The sequence below is a fragment of the Frieseomelitta varia genome, unplaced genomic scaffold (assembly GCF_011392965.1).
Source record: "Frieseomelitta varia isolate USP_RPSP 00005682 unplaced genomic scaffold, Fvar_1.2 scaffold_548, whole genome shotgun sequence".
NCBI lineage: Eukaryota > Metazoa > Arthropoda > Insecta > Hymenoptera > Apidae > Frieseomelitta > Frieseomelitta varia.
This window is the reverse complement of record NW_025110310.1, coordinates 83,020-103,148: the sequence shown is the minus strand read 5'-3', so window position 1 is coordinate 103,148 and position 20,129 is coordinate 83,020. Positions and strand designations below refer to the sequence as shown.

Below are 20,129 nucleotides of genomic sequence, written 5' to 3'. Positions count from 1 at the left end.
TGCGGTAATTCGAGCGGAAACCACGTTTATTTATGTTTCTTTAGTACTTGAAGCGTTTATATCAATATCGTTTCATAAGAGGGTTCCTAAGCTCTTTATAATCTTACGAAATGTAGAATAATATACCTTCAAAAAGTTATAAGATTTTCTTATCTCAAGTCCGTGATCGCGGATTGGAGTGTGTCTTCAGCGTTAGTCAAGCGCGACAGTCGTGGCATTATACGCCGCACGAGGGAGAATCCGCCCTCTATCGGGAACTTGACGCAAGCAGAGAGCGGCGCGCGCAATCCTCGCGAATTTACGATCAGAGTCCAAGTGACATGGCTCCAACCGCGAGCAACACCAGCGACACCTTGGTGGTGCCGCTCACGTTCCCCTTCCCCCGACTCTTCGACTATCCACTGTGCCGACCGCTTAGCCGGGAAGACCGCAATGGAGCGAGAGGAACGTACTCCACTCACTTCCACCTCGCCAAACACTAGAAGCTCCATCATCCCTCGCACACCATCAAATGGAGCTGCGGGGTATGCGGATTCGAGGGAAGTGGAGCCTACCAACTAAAGACGGTCAAACTGCACCACCCCAACGCCCATGCACAGAGTCGGGAATCGCCGACGGGAAGAGGGAGCGTCACGGTGACGGCGGTCACGACCGCGACCACAACCACGGCGACTACGATGACGGCGAGGGCACGTCTAGTGAATCCCGTCGTCGCGAGAAGTGTGCTCTCGCTCAATAGAGCGAGGACGACGTCGTGTCCAAGCAAAACACTGACCACCACCACAGCGGTTGTAGGATCCATCCGCCGGGCTCCCTGCGTGGCAAGACCAACGCCGCTCCAGAGGACCACGCCGTGCAGGGCAGCCCCCCGTCAACCACGGTAACGGGGACCGTCGCGTGCTCGGACACGACGAGCATCCATCTGAAATCACTGACTCAGGATGGAGGGGCCGCGGGAGCGTCGGGGGCGTTCCGACGCGTCACCCCGAGCCCCTCCGCTCCGCAGCTACTAGTATTAGGGACGCCGGGCTACACCGAGCGGGTGACTCCCAGCGATCGACGTTCCTCGGGCGCTGCCTCGACACCGCCATCGCTTGCCTCTTTCTCGACCACCTCTGAGTCCTCGGGGGCCGCGGTGTCGAAGGCGGTGACCCGGGGAGATCCGACGAAGATGAGGACGAGGACAAGGACGGCATCTGCGCGGCCCCCGCAGCGCTGGATAGGCGACGACGACGACGACGAGGATGCCGACTTTGCTCCCAGGCGGATACCCCCACCTTCGCCGTCGCGCGTCCTCGTGCCCTCCCACTCTGCCTGCACCACCAGTGAGGAAAAGCACCTCCCCTCGCAGCACCACTCCAGTGACGGCGAGGAAAAAGAATTCATCATCTGCAAGTAAGGTGCCCACGCCGCCTGGAACGGCGAAAATGCCTCCAGCCTCTGCAGCCACCGTCGTCCAGCTGCGCGCGGGTCGCGCAGCACCCATGAAGAAGGCGGTCTCTGCGTCGGCCTTGGCTGCTGCTGCTGCGTCAAGAGGAAACTCCAAGACCCCCCCTGCAACATCCTCCAAAGCCACCCCACCCACCGCGAGGTCCCCCCCGGGGATGCGAACACCGACGGGCTCATCAATGTCGTCCCCGGGGCCACACCCAAGACGTAAAAAAAGGACCCCTCCGAAAGGGAGTTCAACCTCCCCCGCGAGTGCCCCAACCCCAAAGGCTTCCACCCCCTCTCCCCCACCGGCTCGAACAGCGAGAAGCTGGCCCAACCCCCCGCCCGTTTCGCTGATAACGACCTTCGTTGAAGTCGTCAAGGGTCGATCCCCTTCGCCGCTGGCTCCCCCGTCCGCCCGCCCCCTACTGCAGCCGTGCTAACGGCGGCTGTAATCTCTACCCCATCATACAGCAGGCCAATCCCCTCGCCCGCCACCTCCCCGCCGGCCATCGGTCTCAATCGGGTGGCGTTGCTGTCCCCCCACGAGCCCAGCATCGCGAGGAGCCCAACAACCCCGCCTGCCCTAGCACGAGGGATGCTAACGGACAACGGTACGCCACAATACCCCGTTTCATCGGTCTGTCCTCTCCCCACTATCGAGGAGGACCTTCACTCGCCTGAAACAAGCCCAAGGGCGACCCCAGAAGCGAGGAGCCCCCGACCCATCGGGGCGAAAGTGCCCGAAGGCACCGGGTTACTTCCACCCTCGAAGATAAACAGCCAGGAAGTTACCAACGTCGGAGACAAGGATGCCTGGACCCCCGCAGAGGTCCGCTATAAGAAAAGAAAAGGGGCTGAGCTCCCACGACCCTCCACCCGCAAGCAGCAGCAGCAGCCACAACAACAACAACAGCAACAACTCCACTGTCAACAAGAGGGTCGACAGTTGCCCCGACCTTCTACCCCCCCTGCAGGCGCAGGAGTGGTGCGCCCCGATGCAGGGAGGGGTCAAACGAACACGCGGCCGCGAGGAACGCGCGTAAACGTTCCAACTAGGGTCGCAGAGTGCACCACCCGACCGGGCGTCACTTCAATATCGCGGCGCCCCGGTTCCGTCCGGGGCTGCGTTTGTAGGTGCACCTGCAGCCGCCGGGATGTCACCGTCGATACGCGAAGAGGGGGGTGAGTTCACCGCCGGAACCCGCCCTCGAGCGACGGTTCCGAGTCGCGATCAACGGGTCCCGCGCCGGCGACCCCACTGGGGCGCCGCAGGAGCGGCGAGAATAGTGTGCCTTCCTTTAAATGCGAGAACACCGGGGTGCGCAACCCTCCGCCTCCTGCATCGAACGGCCAGAGCCGACGCCACGGAGCGGTTAACGGGGAATCGCTGTCTGCCAAGGCGGCAGCAGCGCGTACCCGCGCCGCCCTCGTGGAAGAAGCGAACGCCGTTCAGACGAGCGATCAATTGGAAGCTGTGGCCACTAATCTGGCCCGGCTGTTCCCCGCGAGGAGGGCAATGCGCACACACGCGAACGCGAACACCGCCAGAGGTGCGTCGGCCGGTCACGCAAGGCGAACGCGGCGGCTCAACCGGAGCGGGTCTCCGAAGCACAGCCCAGCGGAACTTTTCCCACCCGCGACGGATGGATAAGGGAGGCCTCCAGGATACAAAAGCTGTACCGGGCAAACCAGAAGCGCGCGGTCGGGGAAATCCTGAATAAGGAGTCCCCATTCTGTGAGGTGCCCAAGGACGTTGTCCAAAGGCACTTCACGGAGACCTTCGCGCGGATGGAAGGATCTGGTCCCCTCCCTGCGCCCCGGGAAATGGCGGAACCGTCCGCCTGTTCCAATGATGCCCTGGTTGTCCCTCTGGGGTGCTCCGAGGTCCTCTGTCGGCTCAGAAGGATGAGAAAGCCCCTGGGCCCGACGGGGTCACCTACGAGGACCTTAAGAGGGCCGACTCGGAAGCAGCGATCCTAACCGCAGTGTACAATGCATGTTTTCGCCTGGAGTACATCCCTCGTGGTTGGAAGGAGAGCCTGATTGTGCTAGTGCACAAGAAGAGCAACCGTGAGGAGCTGCGCAATTGGAGGCCCATCGCAATGGGTGATGTCGTCGTCAAACTGTTTGCCGCGGTTTTGGCCGACCGGTTGACGCGCTCGGCACGCGTTAACGACCGCTTGTCCCATGCCCAGAAGGGCTTCCTGCCGCACGAGGGGTGTCTTGAGCACTCCTTCGTGCTGCAGCGCATAATTGAAGATGCTCGCATTCGAAGAAAGGAAGTGGTGATCGCATGGCTGGACTTAGCCGATGCTTTCGGCTCTGTCCCCCATGCGGTCATCAAAAATGCCCTCGCCGCCGCTTCCGTGCCCGTAAGGATCGTCGATACCGTAATGAGCCTCTATGAGGGCGCAACGGTGCGCGTGCGGGCCCGTGAGGGTCATACTGACGCCATTCCCATGCTCTCAGGGGTGAGACAGGGCTGCCCCTTGAGCCCGATCCTCTTCAATCTAGTGATCGAAGGACCGGGGGACTCGGGAGCTGGATTTGAGGTAGCGGGCGAGAGGATCGCAGCTGTGGCATACGCGGACGACGTCGCGTTCGTCGCCACCTCCCCGAGTAGCATAGTAGAATTATTGAACGCAGCAGAGGAAACGGCGAGGCCGTTGGGCCTCTCCTTCAACCCCCGTAAGTGTGCGACATTGCACCTCGGGAAGGGGGGAGCTCCGGTTCCGACGACCTTCCAGATGGCGGGACAACAACTACCCGTCATGGAACAAGGGGACTCCTACTCCCACCTCGGAGTCCCCACGGGGGTTCGCATTGATCAGATCCCGTACAGCGCCATTCAAGAGCTGATCAATGATCTCAATGCTGTTAGCGCGTCTCTCCTCACCCCTTGGCAGAAGACCGAGGTCGTGGCGACATTCCTGCTGCCTCGCCTCGACTTCTTGCTTCGGGGTGGCTTAGTTCGTAAATCGCCATTAGCGGAGGCTTATCGTATTATAAAACGGATGGTGAAGGGATGGTTAAACCTCCCACAGCGAGCTGGTGTCGAGGTGGTCTTCATTCCCCTCTCGTGGGGGGGCTGTGGGCTCCTCCCGCTGGCCGACCTCGCGGACATCACCACCGTGGCTCATGCGTTTAGGATGCTGAACGCGGATGACCCGGTGGTTGCACGCATCGCGAGGTCATCGCTGGAAACCAGCGTCCGTGGAAAAATACGGCGGCCAATCACGGAGGGGGATATTGCCGAGTACCTCTCGGGTTCGCTCGAGGGAGAGATGAGGCTTCCCTCCACTGATTCGGCGTCATTTAGTCCAACGTCAGATCAGCAGCATTGAGGTCGGCGAGAAAGTTCAACTTTCGATGGCGCTGGAACGGGGCGCGATGCGAGCTCTCGCTGGAGTGCCTAGCACGCGGCGGCCGGAGAGTGACTATTCCCCCGGCTGCCAAGCAGCAAGCCCTCGGCCGCATGGGGGCCGCTCTGTCGGAGCACTATATGAACTCCCTTCTCACCAAACGCGACCAGGGTAAGGTCTTCGACGCTACCTCCCGTCATGGAGGTGCATGGAGTGAGCAATCACTTCATGCGGACAGGACGGCATATTCGCTTCGCGGACTGGCGCTTTATTCACCGCGCGCGCCTCGACGTGCTTCCCTTAAATAGGGCGCGTCGATGGGGTGACGGTGATCGGCGCTGTCGGCGATGCGGGTATGAGCTAGAAACCCTACCCCACGTGCTCTGTCATTGCGGCCCCCATGCGGCCACTCGTCAATTGCGACACAATCGCATTGTCGAGCGGCTTGCTGCGGCCTCCAGGTTCCCGGGCGATCTCCGAGTCCCAGGTGTGGGCGAAGATCTCACGGCCCTGCGACCCGACATAGTCGTGACTGTGCCCTTCGAAAATACGTTCGAAGCGCTCGAGAAGGCGAGGTTGGAAAAGATTATCAAATATCAACCCCTCGCCGACTCGCTGCGTGGGCGCGGTTACACCGTGCACGTCGATGGCTTCGTCGTGGGCGCCCTGGGAGCCTGGCACCCATGGAATGATCGCCTGCTGGCTCTGCTGCGTGTCTCATCCGGCCTGATGAGACGGCTGATCGTTTCGGAGACGATCGCGTGGTCCCGTGACGAATACGTCGAACACGTCACGGGAACCCGGCAATATCATCTTGTGGAAGCGGGGATGCCCCGCTCCGGGGCCCCCACGGCGCTCGAGAAATAATAATATCCACACGGCCCCGGACCATGCAATATTAAGCTGAAGCTACCCGCGCCGCGCTCGTCTTTTGAATTTAACAACCTCGCGAATTTAAGCGCACGCGGCATCCTACCGGTCATGGCGTGCATGGCCACCATGCCGGGAGCGAGGCCACTAGGCCCGGCCACATTATTACTATAATACTCTAATCACCACTGGTCAGCAGTAATTACTTATTTTTGTACATATATTTATTTATTTATTTACTTATATAATAATATCACAAACAATGGGGGTTGCCAACCATTGCTGGCGGTGACCAGAAGCCATTAAATTGTCTGAACGAGGACAAAGCGCCATATGCACGCGTTTGGAGTGGGGCCTCTATGCAGCCCCCTCCCTGTCTCTATTGTAACTTTAAAAGAATGGCCACGAAGCCGCCCGTGACGGGATCGATGTATCAACCCAGTGGGGATATGCCCCACTGGGAACATGGATTGAATAAATGCAAAATATCGTAATATTAATCATAGAAATGCGTGAATGAGAAGAATGTGGTGCGAGAAGCGCAACGATGGCTTAGAGAGCTTTTCTTTTTCAAAAAGAGAAGAGTCGAGCGAGTTGCAAAATGGGATCGATTAGAGTCGTGAGAAAGCATCAAGAGAGAGCTGTTAAAAAGAGTTGATTGGGAAAAGGAGTTAATTGTGTTGCTTAAAAGATTTATTTGAGTCTTTAATTTGTGTTATTTCTCTTATGTAATTATTTGTTATTTTATTACCATTATTGTTATTTAATAAACATCAGTTATATTATATCTCTACAACAGAAAGTTTTTGAGCCCTATAAGCATGGAATGTGGTAATAAAATCACTTCAAGTGAAGATGAAAGTTATTGAACGACGAAATTACTTCTATACATAAAACACTTGACGATAGAGGGAAGGAAAGCATGAGGATAGCAATGAAGTAAGAAGTGTAAGAAGGCAAAAAGTCATGATAATAGACAGTGAATGTGAAAATGACAGTGATGCCGCAGAAGATGCACAATCAAATAGTTCCGATTGGATTAGTTGCACAGAATCCGAAGAAATATCCCTCAAAATATAGTTCATAGCCGGCGAAAAATCTATAGGACCGCAAGTATCTTCAAATATAAAAGGACCATTGGATTTTTTTAAGTTGTTTTTTTTACCAATGATTTTACGTGGTAGCATTAAAGTTACAGTAAAAAAAATGTTATTATGAATTATATAAAATACATGAGCGGTGTTAATCAAGCAGATCAATACGACCTGACATATTGCTTTCTAAAACAGTCTTTGAAATGGTGGCGTAACCTATTTTTTTAGAGTTTAGAGATATGCTCAATTAATTACATTTATAAATCAGTAAAAAAAAAAAAAAAAAAAAAAAGAACAGAGAAACAAACGGCCGCTTAGTTATCTGAGGCACGTAAAAACTTTGGTTGACCAATTGAGAGGAGATTTCCAACAGATTCGTGATCGAGCTTCTACATCGATCTCCATTTTCAATGAAATCTCACATCTCACTTTAATAGGAGTTAAGAAAGATTATACGATATGCTCTCAACGACCCAGCGAAAGACATCCGACAAGCCGAAGATGCATCTTAGCAATTATTTTATAAAATATCATACAAACCAAATATAGAGCTTAATGTTTAACAAATTTCCTTCTTTGAAATACAAAGATACAGAAAACGTTAAAATATAATAATTTTGTATGTTAATTTGTATTTGAAACTATTTTAAGTTAGCTGTAAAAAATTCACCAAATATACGGAAAATCATCTCGAGTTGCTGGTTCGCCTGACCAACGTGAAAGAAACATTAAAATTGATATAGCTAGGAATCTCTATTCTGCTTATCTAATTTATTAGAACATTCACAATACACTAGCTAAATAGAAAGAATAAAACAAAAGAATTAGAAAAAGGAAAGAATAATACAAAGGAATTAGAAAAAGAATAAAATTAAGGCAGTATATCACATATATGCCTTTGGATGAAATACATAGAATAATAGAGTATTCTGTAATTGTGGTCGTAACAACAGTATCTGGCTCGAATGACCAGAAAATATGTCGTTACAAGAACAACTGGAGAATGAATGTAGTAAATTTAATATCATCTGGAGTGTAAAAGTCTTGTCCAACCAAACGTGAGATTGGTTGTTAAATACGAACTAACTTTGCAAATGGAGAATCAAAATTTATCAGATGTGAGAGCTGTTTCTTACAAGAGAATTATACCGTATCTAACTGATCTAATTAATTGTTCCTGAGAATTACACTGTATTTCGTTAAGAATATTAAATCATTTATACCGGCGAATCCGTCTTTATTAGAAAGCGCCGGTTTAGTCCAGTCAATGACATTCGAAGCATGAAATATTTAACTGCTTTGTTGTAGCTCTAATACAGCAGAGCAGTTAAATACATATCGAAAATCGGTAAATTAAAGCATCGAAAAGATGCTAGACGTTCCTAGACGACAACAAACAGAGCAGCTTTGCAAGTCAATTACCGTCTTGATATATATGATGCTTCTGAATCTTGATTTCATAAACATGAAACGGAAATATCTAAAAGAACAGAAAATATAATATTATAAACTAAATCAGGATTCAGAGCGTGAGAACATTCGGTATTTTTGTGCTAACAATATTTAACCTTATTTATAATAATATGATTAGGTGGCGATTTAGTACGGCCATCTCGGAACAAGAACATCATCGATTTCATGGAAATTATTGATTACATATATTCGACGCTGTGACGGAGCATCAAATACATCTCCACCGGGAAACCTACTGCCACAATTTCGTTAAAAGGAAGAGAGATAAAAATAAAGAGAAAATAAATAGAAAAGAAAGAAAAGCATAAAACTATTGAAAAAGTTATGCAAATTCCTTTACGTGGTCAAGTCGAAAGACGTCCACAGAAACGAGAACTAACCGAAAAAACTTATATAACCCCCCCCCCTCCCCCTCCGTCGGAGAAGCATTTAAACAAGGTCGAATGCTTCCAGATCACCAGATAATTTCACGTGTTTTTTCATTCAACGAGGACACACATATTCGTTCAGGACGAATGGCAGAATTACTATGTCACAGAAATTCATACCACATGAAAAACTGAATACCGGACTCATGTTGCCAAAACTCAAATATTCCCGTATATTTCCGTTTTAAATCAGAATCACAGTTCAATCTTTGTTCCATCGAGAAGAATAAATTTAGAATAAATTTTTTAGAGTTCGTGAATGTGACTTTCCAAGTATCTTCGATGAATGAAAGAGCGACTATGTAATACCCTGATTTGTCTCGGCTAACGTGATTTACAAAATGTTGTTCCCATTCCTGTTCCTCGTGAGGTCAGGTGTTGCAGTTGAGATTCTTCCTCAATTCCCAGAAATTCTTGAGATTGAAATGTAGAAGAATGTCTGATGCATTTACCCCGATGATCCATCTATACTTTTTTGAGTATAATGTCCTGTCCGCTATGTGGTATCATACTGTTCTCCACGATCAATTAGACCTGGACCAATGAACTTGTGGATTTTCTAATTTTATATTGGCAGCAAATTTGAATTTTATTCGATCGATTTGTTGATCTCGCGATTCACATAATCGTAAAAAAATAAAGGTTAAATATTGAATGTTGGAGAAATATGATTTGATTGCTGCTGAAACGAACTTACTATCGATTGTGTTTAACTGCAGTTTAAACTTTTTATTTTCGTAGCATGATTTTCTATCGGAAGTCGTAATCTTGCGGCGAGATTTTCCGTAATGAAGTTGCCGCTTGAGTATGTGTCAATATTTTGCATTCGATCTAGAAACGAACAATCGCAATGGCCATTAACCTGTTCACAGGAATGCCTGCCGCAGGAATAACAAAAGTGGTATTGTTGGTTCCCCGGTGACAGACACTCATCTCGGCGTCTTGATGTAAACTAGTTTCGCAGTTCGTAAACACGACATCTTTCAGGTTACGATTGTCCGAAAACAGACAATTTAAACATAATTTCCTTTTTTTTTCAGGGCTTCAATGCGCTCTTGTATTGTCATTTTACTAAATTTTGTGCATTGATATATCACGTGTGCCCTGTTACGTATTTTGCATTTGAAGGGAGGTAGTAAGTAAATGACTATGGTATTTACATATTTACACATATTTATAATTGGTGCAAGGATAGAGGAAGGAGATGGAAGGATAGGATCTTGGTGATGGGTAAAAGGCGAGGAGGAAAGGTTGTGCGTTTCGTCTCAGCGTCGCTGCCTAGACTCATCAGTGGGGCTGATGGCAGCGACACCTCTTATACCTCAGACGCTTGTTGTTCTAACTACTACTCGCTAGGCTGGATGGTCACCCCCATCCTAGCGGTGTTCCGCACTCTGTTTGCTTAACATCGAATATCGTTAGACTTCGACGCTAGGCGCACAGCCACTTGCGGCTTGTACAAGTCGGTGTTCGAAACTCGTACTCGAGGAACTATAGATCGCTACACATTTAATTTTATGTGTTGCGTCATTGCGTTCAAGGAGACAAAGAGAATTCGTTGTCTTCATCACGAATGTTTAACACCTTCGCGATTAATATTACCATAGTAATGTTGCGACAATTGTTGTTCTGTAGACATATGATCGAATTCTTTGGATTGATGTGAAGCATTGTAGACATTGAACAGATTCTTTCCCAGATTCTTCGCGTTCCTACGCTCATTTTTGTCACGAAATGACGATGCTCAAGAGCAGATTATTCACTGTAATCTGCCCAACGCTTGCAGTGAATGAACATACAGGTAAGTATGATTTGGTAAATCACGGGCATCGCGGGCATGTCATGTAAAAGAGCGGCGTAACACGAGAGAACGTTTGTTATTATATATTTCTTATAAATGACTCCAGGCTGCTTCATAATTATCTTCCGCCACTTCAATCTTTTCAAATAATAACAGACATAAATAAAACAATTTTTTCAATTTTACTCAATCTTAAAATTGCATTAATTGGCATATTAAATGCATTTTTAACCCAAGATTACCCACCTGGGGGTCTAGGGGCCGGGACGTACCTGCACTAGACCCCCACGTGGGTAATCCCGGGTTAATTGTGATCCACATTTCTATTCATCCACCTCATTTCGGTAGGTCGATTTTTGGCAAATTTATCGAAAGCAGAAACGGTGGCGAAGAAGGCGCAGTTGGTTCAGAACAGTCAGAAGAACGGTCTGTTGTAATTATCCGTTCATACACTTTTTCGAAATTTTTGATGAGTTCTAATTTGTCCTTTTATTGAATGTTTCAAAATGATTACGCAGTCTTTGAATACATGTTTTTTTGTGGAATCTTGATAACTTTAGACCCAAGTACCGAACATTGTTGTATTTTGAAAAAGCTCGTTCTTGCTTACGAAGGTCACAATTTTCTCGGACACAAGAGTTAATGTCGTCATTTTAATCGAAATGAACAAAGGCGAGAGAGAATTGATTGATAATTCACATGCAACGAGTCTGTCTTTGAATGATTTTCGTTATGATCGTTTATGAACAACACGTGGTTGTTGGTGAGGTTAACTTCAGAAGGTATGTACTTCGCTTCTTTTAGGATCTCAGCGTTGATCTTTGGATGAGAGGTTGATCTCATTTCGTGATGTGGGATCCGTTTTACTACAACATAGTATAGACTAAATTATAATCTAAAAACTAATTGAAGTCTATATGCGCGCACTGCTCTTCTAGAGATCGTAAACCATAAATTAACCTAACCGAATTGAATGTCTACTCACTAAGTTAAAACGTTGTCCACTAAATTAATCTCGCATAGTAGATTCAACTATGACAGGCATAGATGTATACTGATCTTTCACAATTGATCTGTCCGACATCGAATGACTAATGAAAGACTGTCGAAGGACTGGCTACTAACTGCGAATAATATCACGTTCGACTGGCGAAAGATGGACAAATAAATAGCGAATGTATTCGCATCACCGAGCTCTGTCCTTAAATAAATATATTGATTGGGTCCGAACATAATTATTACAATCAGCATACCTGCTTGGTGTGTCCGTTCTTCGAAAATCTTTTTCTATGATTTTACGCCGATTTCAAACTACGGAAAAGCCGTGAAGATTTTTTCCACGTAGTATATAACTGTAAATTACGTATTTTAGTACGTTTAATACGTACTTTATCACATCCTTATGGAAATTCGGAATTTATAACATAACTGGTCGACGGAACAATATTCCTAAGTTCATTGTAATGAAAGATTAATTGGCAATACCAAAAATATTTCTCTCACAAAATAGCCGTTTTTACGCGAGCATATCATAAATCAAATTAAGTTACGGAGACAGATTTTGATTATTAATATTATAGTATTATAAGTACTTATAAATTCTATATTTTTTAAGTTATATCATTTTTGGTGTGTAGGTTATCGATTACCGAAGTTCGAGCGTTAAAAGAATAACGTATTCCAGATGCGTACCCCCTATCGAGCATATTAAAAATTTTAGACCAACTCAGAAGTGCGAAGTACTTCAGTTTTTTTTTCTTTACTTCGTTAAGAGCATTACAATCAATATATACATCATTGAGGATTATATATATGTAGGCTGGCGTGGGTCTGTGGCATGCAGAGTAGTTACTACTACTAGAGTCTGTAGCCTAGAGTCCCTCGAGTACGAGTTTCGAACACTCGAACAATCTTTCATTTCCTTCCACCATCCTTGCACTAATTGTAAATAGTGTAAATGTATATACCATAGTCATATACTACCAACCTTTCAACTGGTGATCGCCCGACGATGATGTGAACACGCAACCAAGGAAAATCGAGAAGCAACATCAATAACAAAAGGAAGGGACGACGACACACCAGCGAGGATGCATCAGGAAGGACACAGATGCCCATCGAGGAAGGATGCCACGACAACGATAATTGGCCACGGCATGGTCGCAGAAGGCAATACGGTAACACGCGCGTATGCAGGCATCACGTCTGGAGTCACAACGAAAAAGCCGGCCACGTACACGCTGCGTCTCCGCCAACCGCAGCCACGTGGAATCTCCAACAGAAGAGGCCGGCCCTGGGTAATCCAACTTCCGAAAAAGATACCAGGACCGAGCAACAAACAAAGGAGTGGCGAACAGCACCATCATCTGACATCCACTCCTCCATAGGCTTCCTTTTCTCAGTATCGCTATCACTGGGAAGGAGGTGATGTAGCGGCCTAGAGTCCCTCGAGTACGAGTTTCGAACACCGACTTCTACAAGCCGCAAGTGGCTGTGCGCCTAGCGTCGAAGTCTAACGGAAAAACTGGTTCGTTCCGCGGTTCTCGTCCCACACTCGTTCTCGTCCAGTGAAGTATATGGTGTGGTGCATATCAGTGTGCAGAAAAAGTGCAGAAAAATCATAGACCATAACCCATCTAATAACTAACACAAATCATTGAATTAAGTGACTATAAAAATAACCTCAACAAGGAGTGTCCACCACGTGGACAGGAAAAAGCAGACAGACATGGTAGCTCATTTAGCACACTAATCCAAGCTACTAATAATAACAACAACAAAAGGAAAGGAATGCTGATCGAAAGAGATAATAAAAAAATGAACAAAAATCATTCAACGTACATAACCCTAAAAAACAGATTCGCAGTTCTTAATCAAGACGAACCTGAACCTGAACAGACTTGGAATGGACCTGGAAAATGACGATTCCAAACAGGAACTAAAATTAAAGAAGGAAAAACCACCCCCCGTAGTAATCCACGATAATAGCAATTCACATACTCAATTAATAGCAAAAATTAAAACGTACGTCAAAGAAAAACTCTTCATCAGATATGCAACCAACAGATTTAGCATACATACATTCACAAATAGCGACTATAATGAACTAATCAAGAATCTTGATGAAAATACTCAATATCACATCTACACCAACAGAAAAGACAAAACAAGGGTCTTCGTAGTCCACGGACTGCCACCCGACCTAGCAACAAAGGACATCACGCAGGAACTCCAAAAGCTCGGCATCGAAGCAGTCAAATGTAATCCTATGAGAGGCACTGCTAAACCGCTCTATATGATTATAATGAAAGACAATGTCACCATTAAAGCATTAAACCAAAAAATAAAATATCTGTCATACACGCGAATAACGTGGGAAAGATACATTAATAAGAAAACAATAACGCAGTGCCACCGTTGCGAGGAATGGGGACATGCTACCTCAAACTGCCACGTCAAACCTAAATGCCTCAAGTGTGCAGATAGCCACCTAACCAATGAATGCATAAAAGACAGGAATGTAGCACCTACATGTGCTAACTGTGGGAACGATCACCCAGCGAACTCCATTAAATGTCCAACATACATTCAACGACTGGAATGGATAAACAAAAATAAGAAGACGACAGTAACGAGAGAAGTACCTCAACAACGGTTACAGCTCCAGAGGCAGCAGTCAACCCAGCAATCAGGTAACAACAATATAAATTTTTCGGTACTAAACGAAGAAAAATCCCAAATGAGAGGAACAAACCAGGAATCGAACAGGAATACAAGAGCACAACACACCCTCATATATAAGGAAGTATTAACAAACAGCAATAGCTATAGCAAGCAGTATGGTAGGCAAAATAACCAAGCAAGCGAACTACAAGCATTAGCACACGAAATGACAACCTTAGAGAGCCTAATAGATGTACGAAANGGTACTACTAATGTAAACTATTGTTATATCTTATTATGTACATAATCCTATTTGTAATAAAGTATCTAAAAATCAAAAAAATCAAGTCTAACGATGTTAAGCAAACAGAGTGCGGAACACCGCTAGGATGGGTGCCTCTCCAGCCTAGCGAGTAGTTAGAAAAAAAAACAAGCGTCTGGAGTAAGGGGTCGCTGCCATCAGCCCCACTAATGAGTCTAGGCAGCGACGCTGAGACGAAACGCACAACTTTTCCTCACCTTACCCATCACCAAAATACAATCCTTTCATTTCCTTGCACCATCCTCGCACTAATTGTAAATAGTGTAAATATGTATATAAATCTATAGTGAAGGTCCAGAGAGTAGTATCTTTTTAGTCGTCGTGTGTGTACTGTAGAATCCAACAGTTGAGTGACCAAGGGTTAGGGTGGTTACTCACGCTTGAGTTGCATCTGTTTTGATACTTCGTCTTTAATTGTAGGGATCCCGAGATCACGGTAGATTATTTCGTTTGTTACATACCATGCATTTGTGATTATTTTTGCTGTTTTGGATTGGAAGCGTTGAAGTATCTCGATATTGGAATTGCTCGCTGTACCCCAAAGTTGAATTCCGTAGGTCCAGATGGATTTTAAGATGACTTTGTAGAGTAGTAGTTTATTTTTTAGGCTTAGATTTGACCGTCTACCTACGAACCAGTAATATTGTTTAACTATTAACTTCAATTGGTTATATTTAGCTTTTATATGCTGTTTCCACGTTAATCTTCTGTCGAGGTGTAGTCTCAGGTATTTAACCGAATCTTTGGTCGGAATTATTGATTTGTTATAAGACACTGGCGTGAAATTTTGTCTTCGTACGGTAAATGTGCGTTGATTTACTTTCGTTTACTTTAAATCGCCATTTGTGGAATCATTTTTCCAAGGCGGCGAGGCTTTCTTGAAGAGACGTAGATGCTATTTGTGGATCTTCATGAGATGATAATAGAGCTGTATCATTCGCGAATGTTGCAGTGAGTACCTCTGAGGGAGTATGTAGATCGTCTGTATGCAGGGAATATAAGAGGGGTCCAAGGACACTACCTTGCGGAACCTCGGAGTTAATAGGAATTCAGTTAACGTCTAGGTATCTCATTCTGAAGGGTCTATTAGTTGCGTATGATTGAAGTATGAAGTAGTAAGAATGAGGTAGGATATTTCTAAATGCCTTTCGGATGTTTAGGAATAGTATTCTTTCTTTTCTAGGTCTTGACTGATTTCATAAATTAATCGGTGGACTTGTTCTATTGTTGAATGCAGCTTACGAAAGCCAAACTGGTGGTCAGAAATAACCTCCAATTCTTTTAATATGGAATGGAAGCGTTGATGTGTAATTTTTCAAATAACTTAGAAATGTGTGGCAATAAACTGATTGAACTATACAAGTTTGCCTCGTGGATCGGCTTTCTCGGCTAATGGATAAGGGAGATGATTGACAGTTTCTAAGATTTTGGGTAATACCCTAGATGAAAGATTGCGTTAAATATCGATGTGAGGAGTGCAATTCCTTTTTTCGGGAGCTGTGTGATCGCTTCGTTATTTATTCTATCGTGCGACGGTGCTTTTTTTGGAGTTGAGAAGCTGAACCATCTTTCACTTCTGCGGCAGTAAAGGTATAGATAGGAAGGGACATCTGGATAGGGGATTGTAGGTAATCTAGAATCTCTGCTTCTTCTAAGTTCGTCGATAGACAATGAGGTTTAAATACTTCAGTTAAGTGGAGAACAAACACATTCGCCTTTTCTGTAGGACTACGTGCCCATCTTCCTTGCGTAGTGCGGATACGAGAAATTGTTTGGAGTGGGCGAGAAGTTCTGTAGATTTTTAACAGTTGTTTTTGAAATTATGGAGGACTTCGTCAGTTTTGCCGTAATTTTATTGAGCTTACGCCTGACTTCAAATAGTCCACTAGAATGCCATATTCTTCTGAGTTTACGTTTTTCTGAGATTTTTCTCTTTATGTAGTCCGGATAGGCCTGATTTCTTATGGATTCCTGAATGGGTAAAGAGGAACGGATTGCATTTATTATGTTGTTGCTAAAACAATCCACTACTGCGTCAATATTATTCTTAGCGGCAACAGGCTTGTTAAGGATGTGTTGAAAGCTTCTCTGAATTCTTGCCAGTTTGTAAGTTGGTTGTGAATTCGTCCGCTTGGCCGGTTTTCAATAACAGCAATAACAGGTGTATGATCTGAAGAAAGTTCTAGTAAAGAGCTGATTTTTGTGAAACTCGAAGAGATATTTTTGATCACAAAGAAGTCCAGCAGATCTGGTAGTTTGTCTGGGTCAGTTGGCCAATATGAGGATTCATTTGGACTTAGGCAATTGAATTTGGTAGAGTTCTTGTAGTGATGATTCTGCTTCCCCATTGTGGATGTTTGGAATTAAAGGCGCCGCCTGCGATGAATATTTCTCCCAAGCTTTCGAAGAAGTGGTCAAAGCTGTCTTTAGAGAGATTGTGTTTAGGGGGATAGTATACCGCAGATAGCGTAACTGGACTATGCCAGCCTTCTATAGCCAAATTCGTTGATTAAAAGTAGTCTGATTCAAATGATGGGAGTTCATAGTTTTTCACAATGGATTTGATGATAATTGCAGAGCCCTTATGGGCTCTTCCACGCGGAAGTTATGTATGATTGAGTTTGTATCCGTGTAATGTTAGGAAATTTTTGTTTATAAACTGCGTTTCAGAAATGAGCATTACTTGTATGTCTTGGCTATTTAAGAAGAATTCTAGCTCGTTTTTATGCTGGGCTAGATCATTGGCGTCCCAGAGTGCTATACGTAGTGGTTCATTTTGATGTATTAGATGTCAGTTTATTTGCGACAATTGTTAGTAATGACACTAGGGTAGTGATTTGCTCCATTTGTTTTTCAATTAGTTTCTCCAGTCTGCGAAAATTATCAATGTTTTGAAAGCCAGGAATACTACTTTGTAACGTAAAATCATATATCGTTTCATAAGTTTTTATGGACCGCCTGGGCGTATAATGTTGAATAGTGTAGTTATGGGCATTTCGTGGATGATTCGTTGTGTCCATGATTTTAGGATTAGAAAATTTTTTACTGTAGAATTCCTTGCAAACTGGGCATCCCCTGTAGCTAGCGGTGTGGTTTCCTCTAAGCAGTGAACACATTTTGCTGGAGTTTCGGCCAATTTGTTGCACTGTGCTATTGGGTGAGGCTCAGAGCATTTGACACAATAATATACGCGGTGTTAGAATATTTTTGTGTGTAATGTTAGAATAATTTTGTCCGTATCTTTGGCATTTCTTGCACTGTACGATCTCTCTTTTTTTGTAGGGCGGTTCGATTTTGACAATAGAATTCATTAATCTGTTTATATTGTATACTTCCTTGTTATTAGCTTTTTGTTTTAGATCAATATAAAATAGAGATAGTGGATTCTTTGTAATATTGTGTTTAATGTTACTGATATTAATTACTTCATGAACAAGTTTCGAAAATTCAGTTTTTAGTTCGTCTTAGTTCACCGAGTGATGGATGTCACGAAGGACAATACGAAATGCTCTCTCTTGGTTTAATTGGATTGTATGGAAATTTGCATTGAGCATCCGTAAGTGTTTATTTTTCTATACTTACCGGGGTTGGTCGGAAAAATTTTTATGTGGTTGTTATTGATTTTCAGTTTATATTCGTTCCTGTTTATGACTTTCTCCAAGAAGTTTGTCATTGTTTGAATGTCAATAATGTTGTTAAGAATTAATGGTAGAGGAGCGGATTCTTTGGTCGGATTCTGATTTGTCGTTGCTTCAACGACATCCGTAGGGTCTTCAATAGAATCTGGTATTCTATTCGTACTGTTACCAGGGTTGATCGACGATATGCATGCGGCTGCGTTTATATCTCCATCTTTATCTAGCCTACGTTTCTTATTGTTGTTATTATCACGTCTTATCTGTAGCGACGATCCAGAGAGTTGCCACGGAGGGGGAAAACTGTTGCGGTTTAAATTCGAATCGCTTGCAATTGGAGATTTTTCATCTTCGATATAGATTTCCTAGTTAGGAAAATCTAATCAAGAGGCACTATATTGAATGTGAACCAGTAACGCGATTCTTCACCAGATTTATTTTATTTATGCTACGTTGGATTTCGAGAAACGTAAACTCACCGGGTTTGTAATAAAAACTTCACAGAGCACAATCACACATGTCAGCACGCTACGGCAGCTATGTAAGTGTCAACTCCTACGTACTTTATTATGTTCGAACTTACCAGTAATTTTAATGAATTTGGAATGGAGGAAAAAGACGCAGAGAAAAATAGTATTCTCCATACCTTACGTACCTATGAGTACACGCGATTGCCGTTTGGATATAAAAATGTACCAGTCACTTTCCAACGTTTAATAGATACCATTTTGACATGGTTACAGGAAACCAAAATGTTCGTTTACTTCAATCACATTGTCACATACGCACGATCGCTCCAAGAACATGGAAAAGAATTTAATAAACTAGCCCAGCGTCTACAAAACGCGTATTTAAAATTACATCCATTAAAATGCGAATTCCTTCAATGTTCAAATTATAATAAAGATGAAATATTTATATATTATGTAAACCAAAGCGAAATAAATTCGAATCAGAGTATATCGGACCTCACGAAGTTCTAGATATATTAGATAATAATAATGTTATAATTTTGTACAAACGTAAATCACGAGTAGTTCATTGTAATAAGTTAAAGCGAGCAAATCCAGCGTCATAATAATGTAAACCCAGTGTCATAGTAATGCGTAATTTACCCTTACACTGCACTTCATTATTTTGTATAAACCCTCAAACGAACCTAACTCAAACTCGAGAACTACAACTCCGCAACTTCATTCGTTCTTGGATATATCAATATATTCTACCATACTCAACGCACGAGCTTATTAGCATCAACTAACACATCTCAATGGCTTCATTCTTCAAACTTCAACCATCCACTGACAACCAGTGATCAAATAATCATGTTGGGATGCTCATGGAGTATCAGACTTTATGAATGAAATCAACGATATTCCATCAACATCACATACGAAAATCCGAATTTTTTTTTTATTATTCATCACTAGTCCAGAGTAAAGCTATTAACTTCACCCACCCTACCTACGGCTGGATTCCTTCGTTCCAAATGCAATTCAAACTTAAGCAACGAAGCACTTCACGAAGAAAATATTAATCACGGGCACTAAATATTAAGCAACGAAGCACTTCACGAAGAAAATATTAAAAAAACATTAATCATCTAATAAACATTCAACCCCATCCCTAGTGAAAAATCATTTCCAGAGGAAGCGAGGTGTGACATCGAATGTCACCGGCGTTTTCTGTAATAATGTCTGTGCATATTGTATCATTTATTTATTAACTACGGGTGTATATATTTATTCAGACAGAGCGCTACGACTATAAAAAAAATATTTATTCAAGAATATTTAATCATATTATGTTACATAATATTATATTATATTCAAATCCCTGCAATTGCGAGTGTAAATATCATGCAATAGTGATGCATCCAAATTAGCAACAAATTAAAAAATTTATTTCAATAAAAAATTTAGTGTCTCAACTAAAGAGAATATTAAGAAAAATAATTACTAACGGTGAAGGAATGGCTCTGCCTTCCACAGCGTGCCAGCGCTGAGGTTGTCTTCATTCCCCTCTTTTGTGGTGATTACGGCATTTT

The 20,129-nt window shown here is 44.2% G+C and overlaps 1 protein-coding gene across 1 annotated transcript in view; it reads left to right on the top strand.

The window, feature by feature from the left end:
- Positions 1 to 16,800: 16,800 nt before the first annotated feature.
- LOC122533717 overlaps positions 16,801 to 20,129 on the top strand; it is a 20,906-nt gene continuing 17,577 nt past the window's right edge. The window contains exons 1-2 of the mRNA XM_043663702.1: positions 16,801 to 16,899; positions 17,089 to 17,097. Coding sequence (XP_043519637.1) covers positions 16,801 to 16,899; positions 17,089 to 17,097 — 108 coding nt within the window. The remainder of the gene's footprint in view (positions 16,900 to 17,088; positions 17,098 to 20,129) is intronic.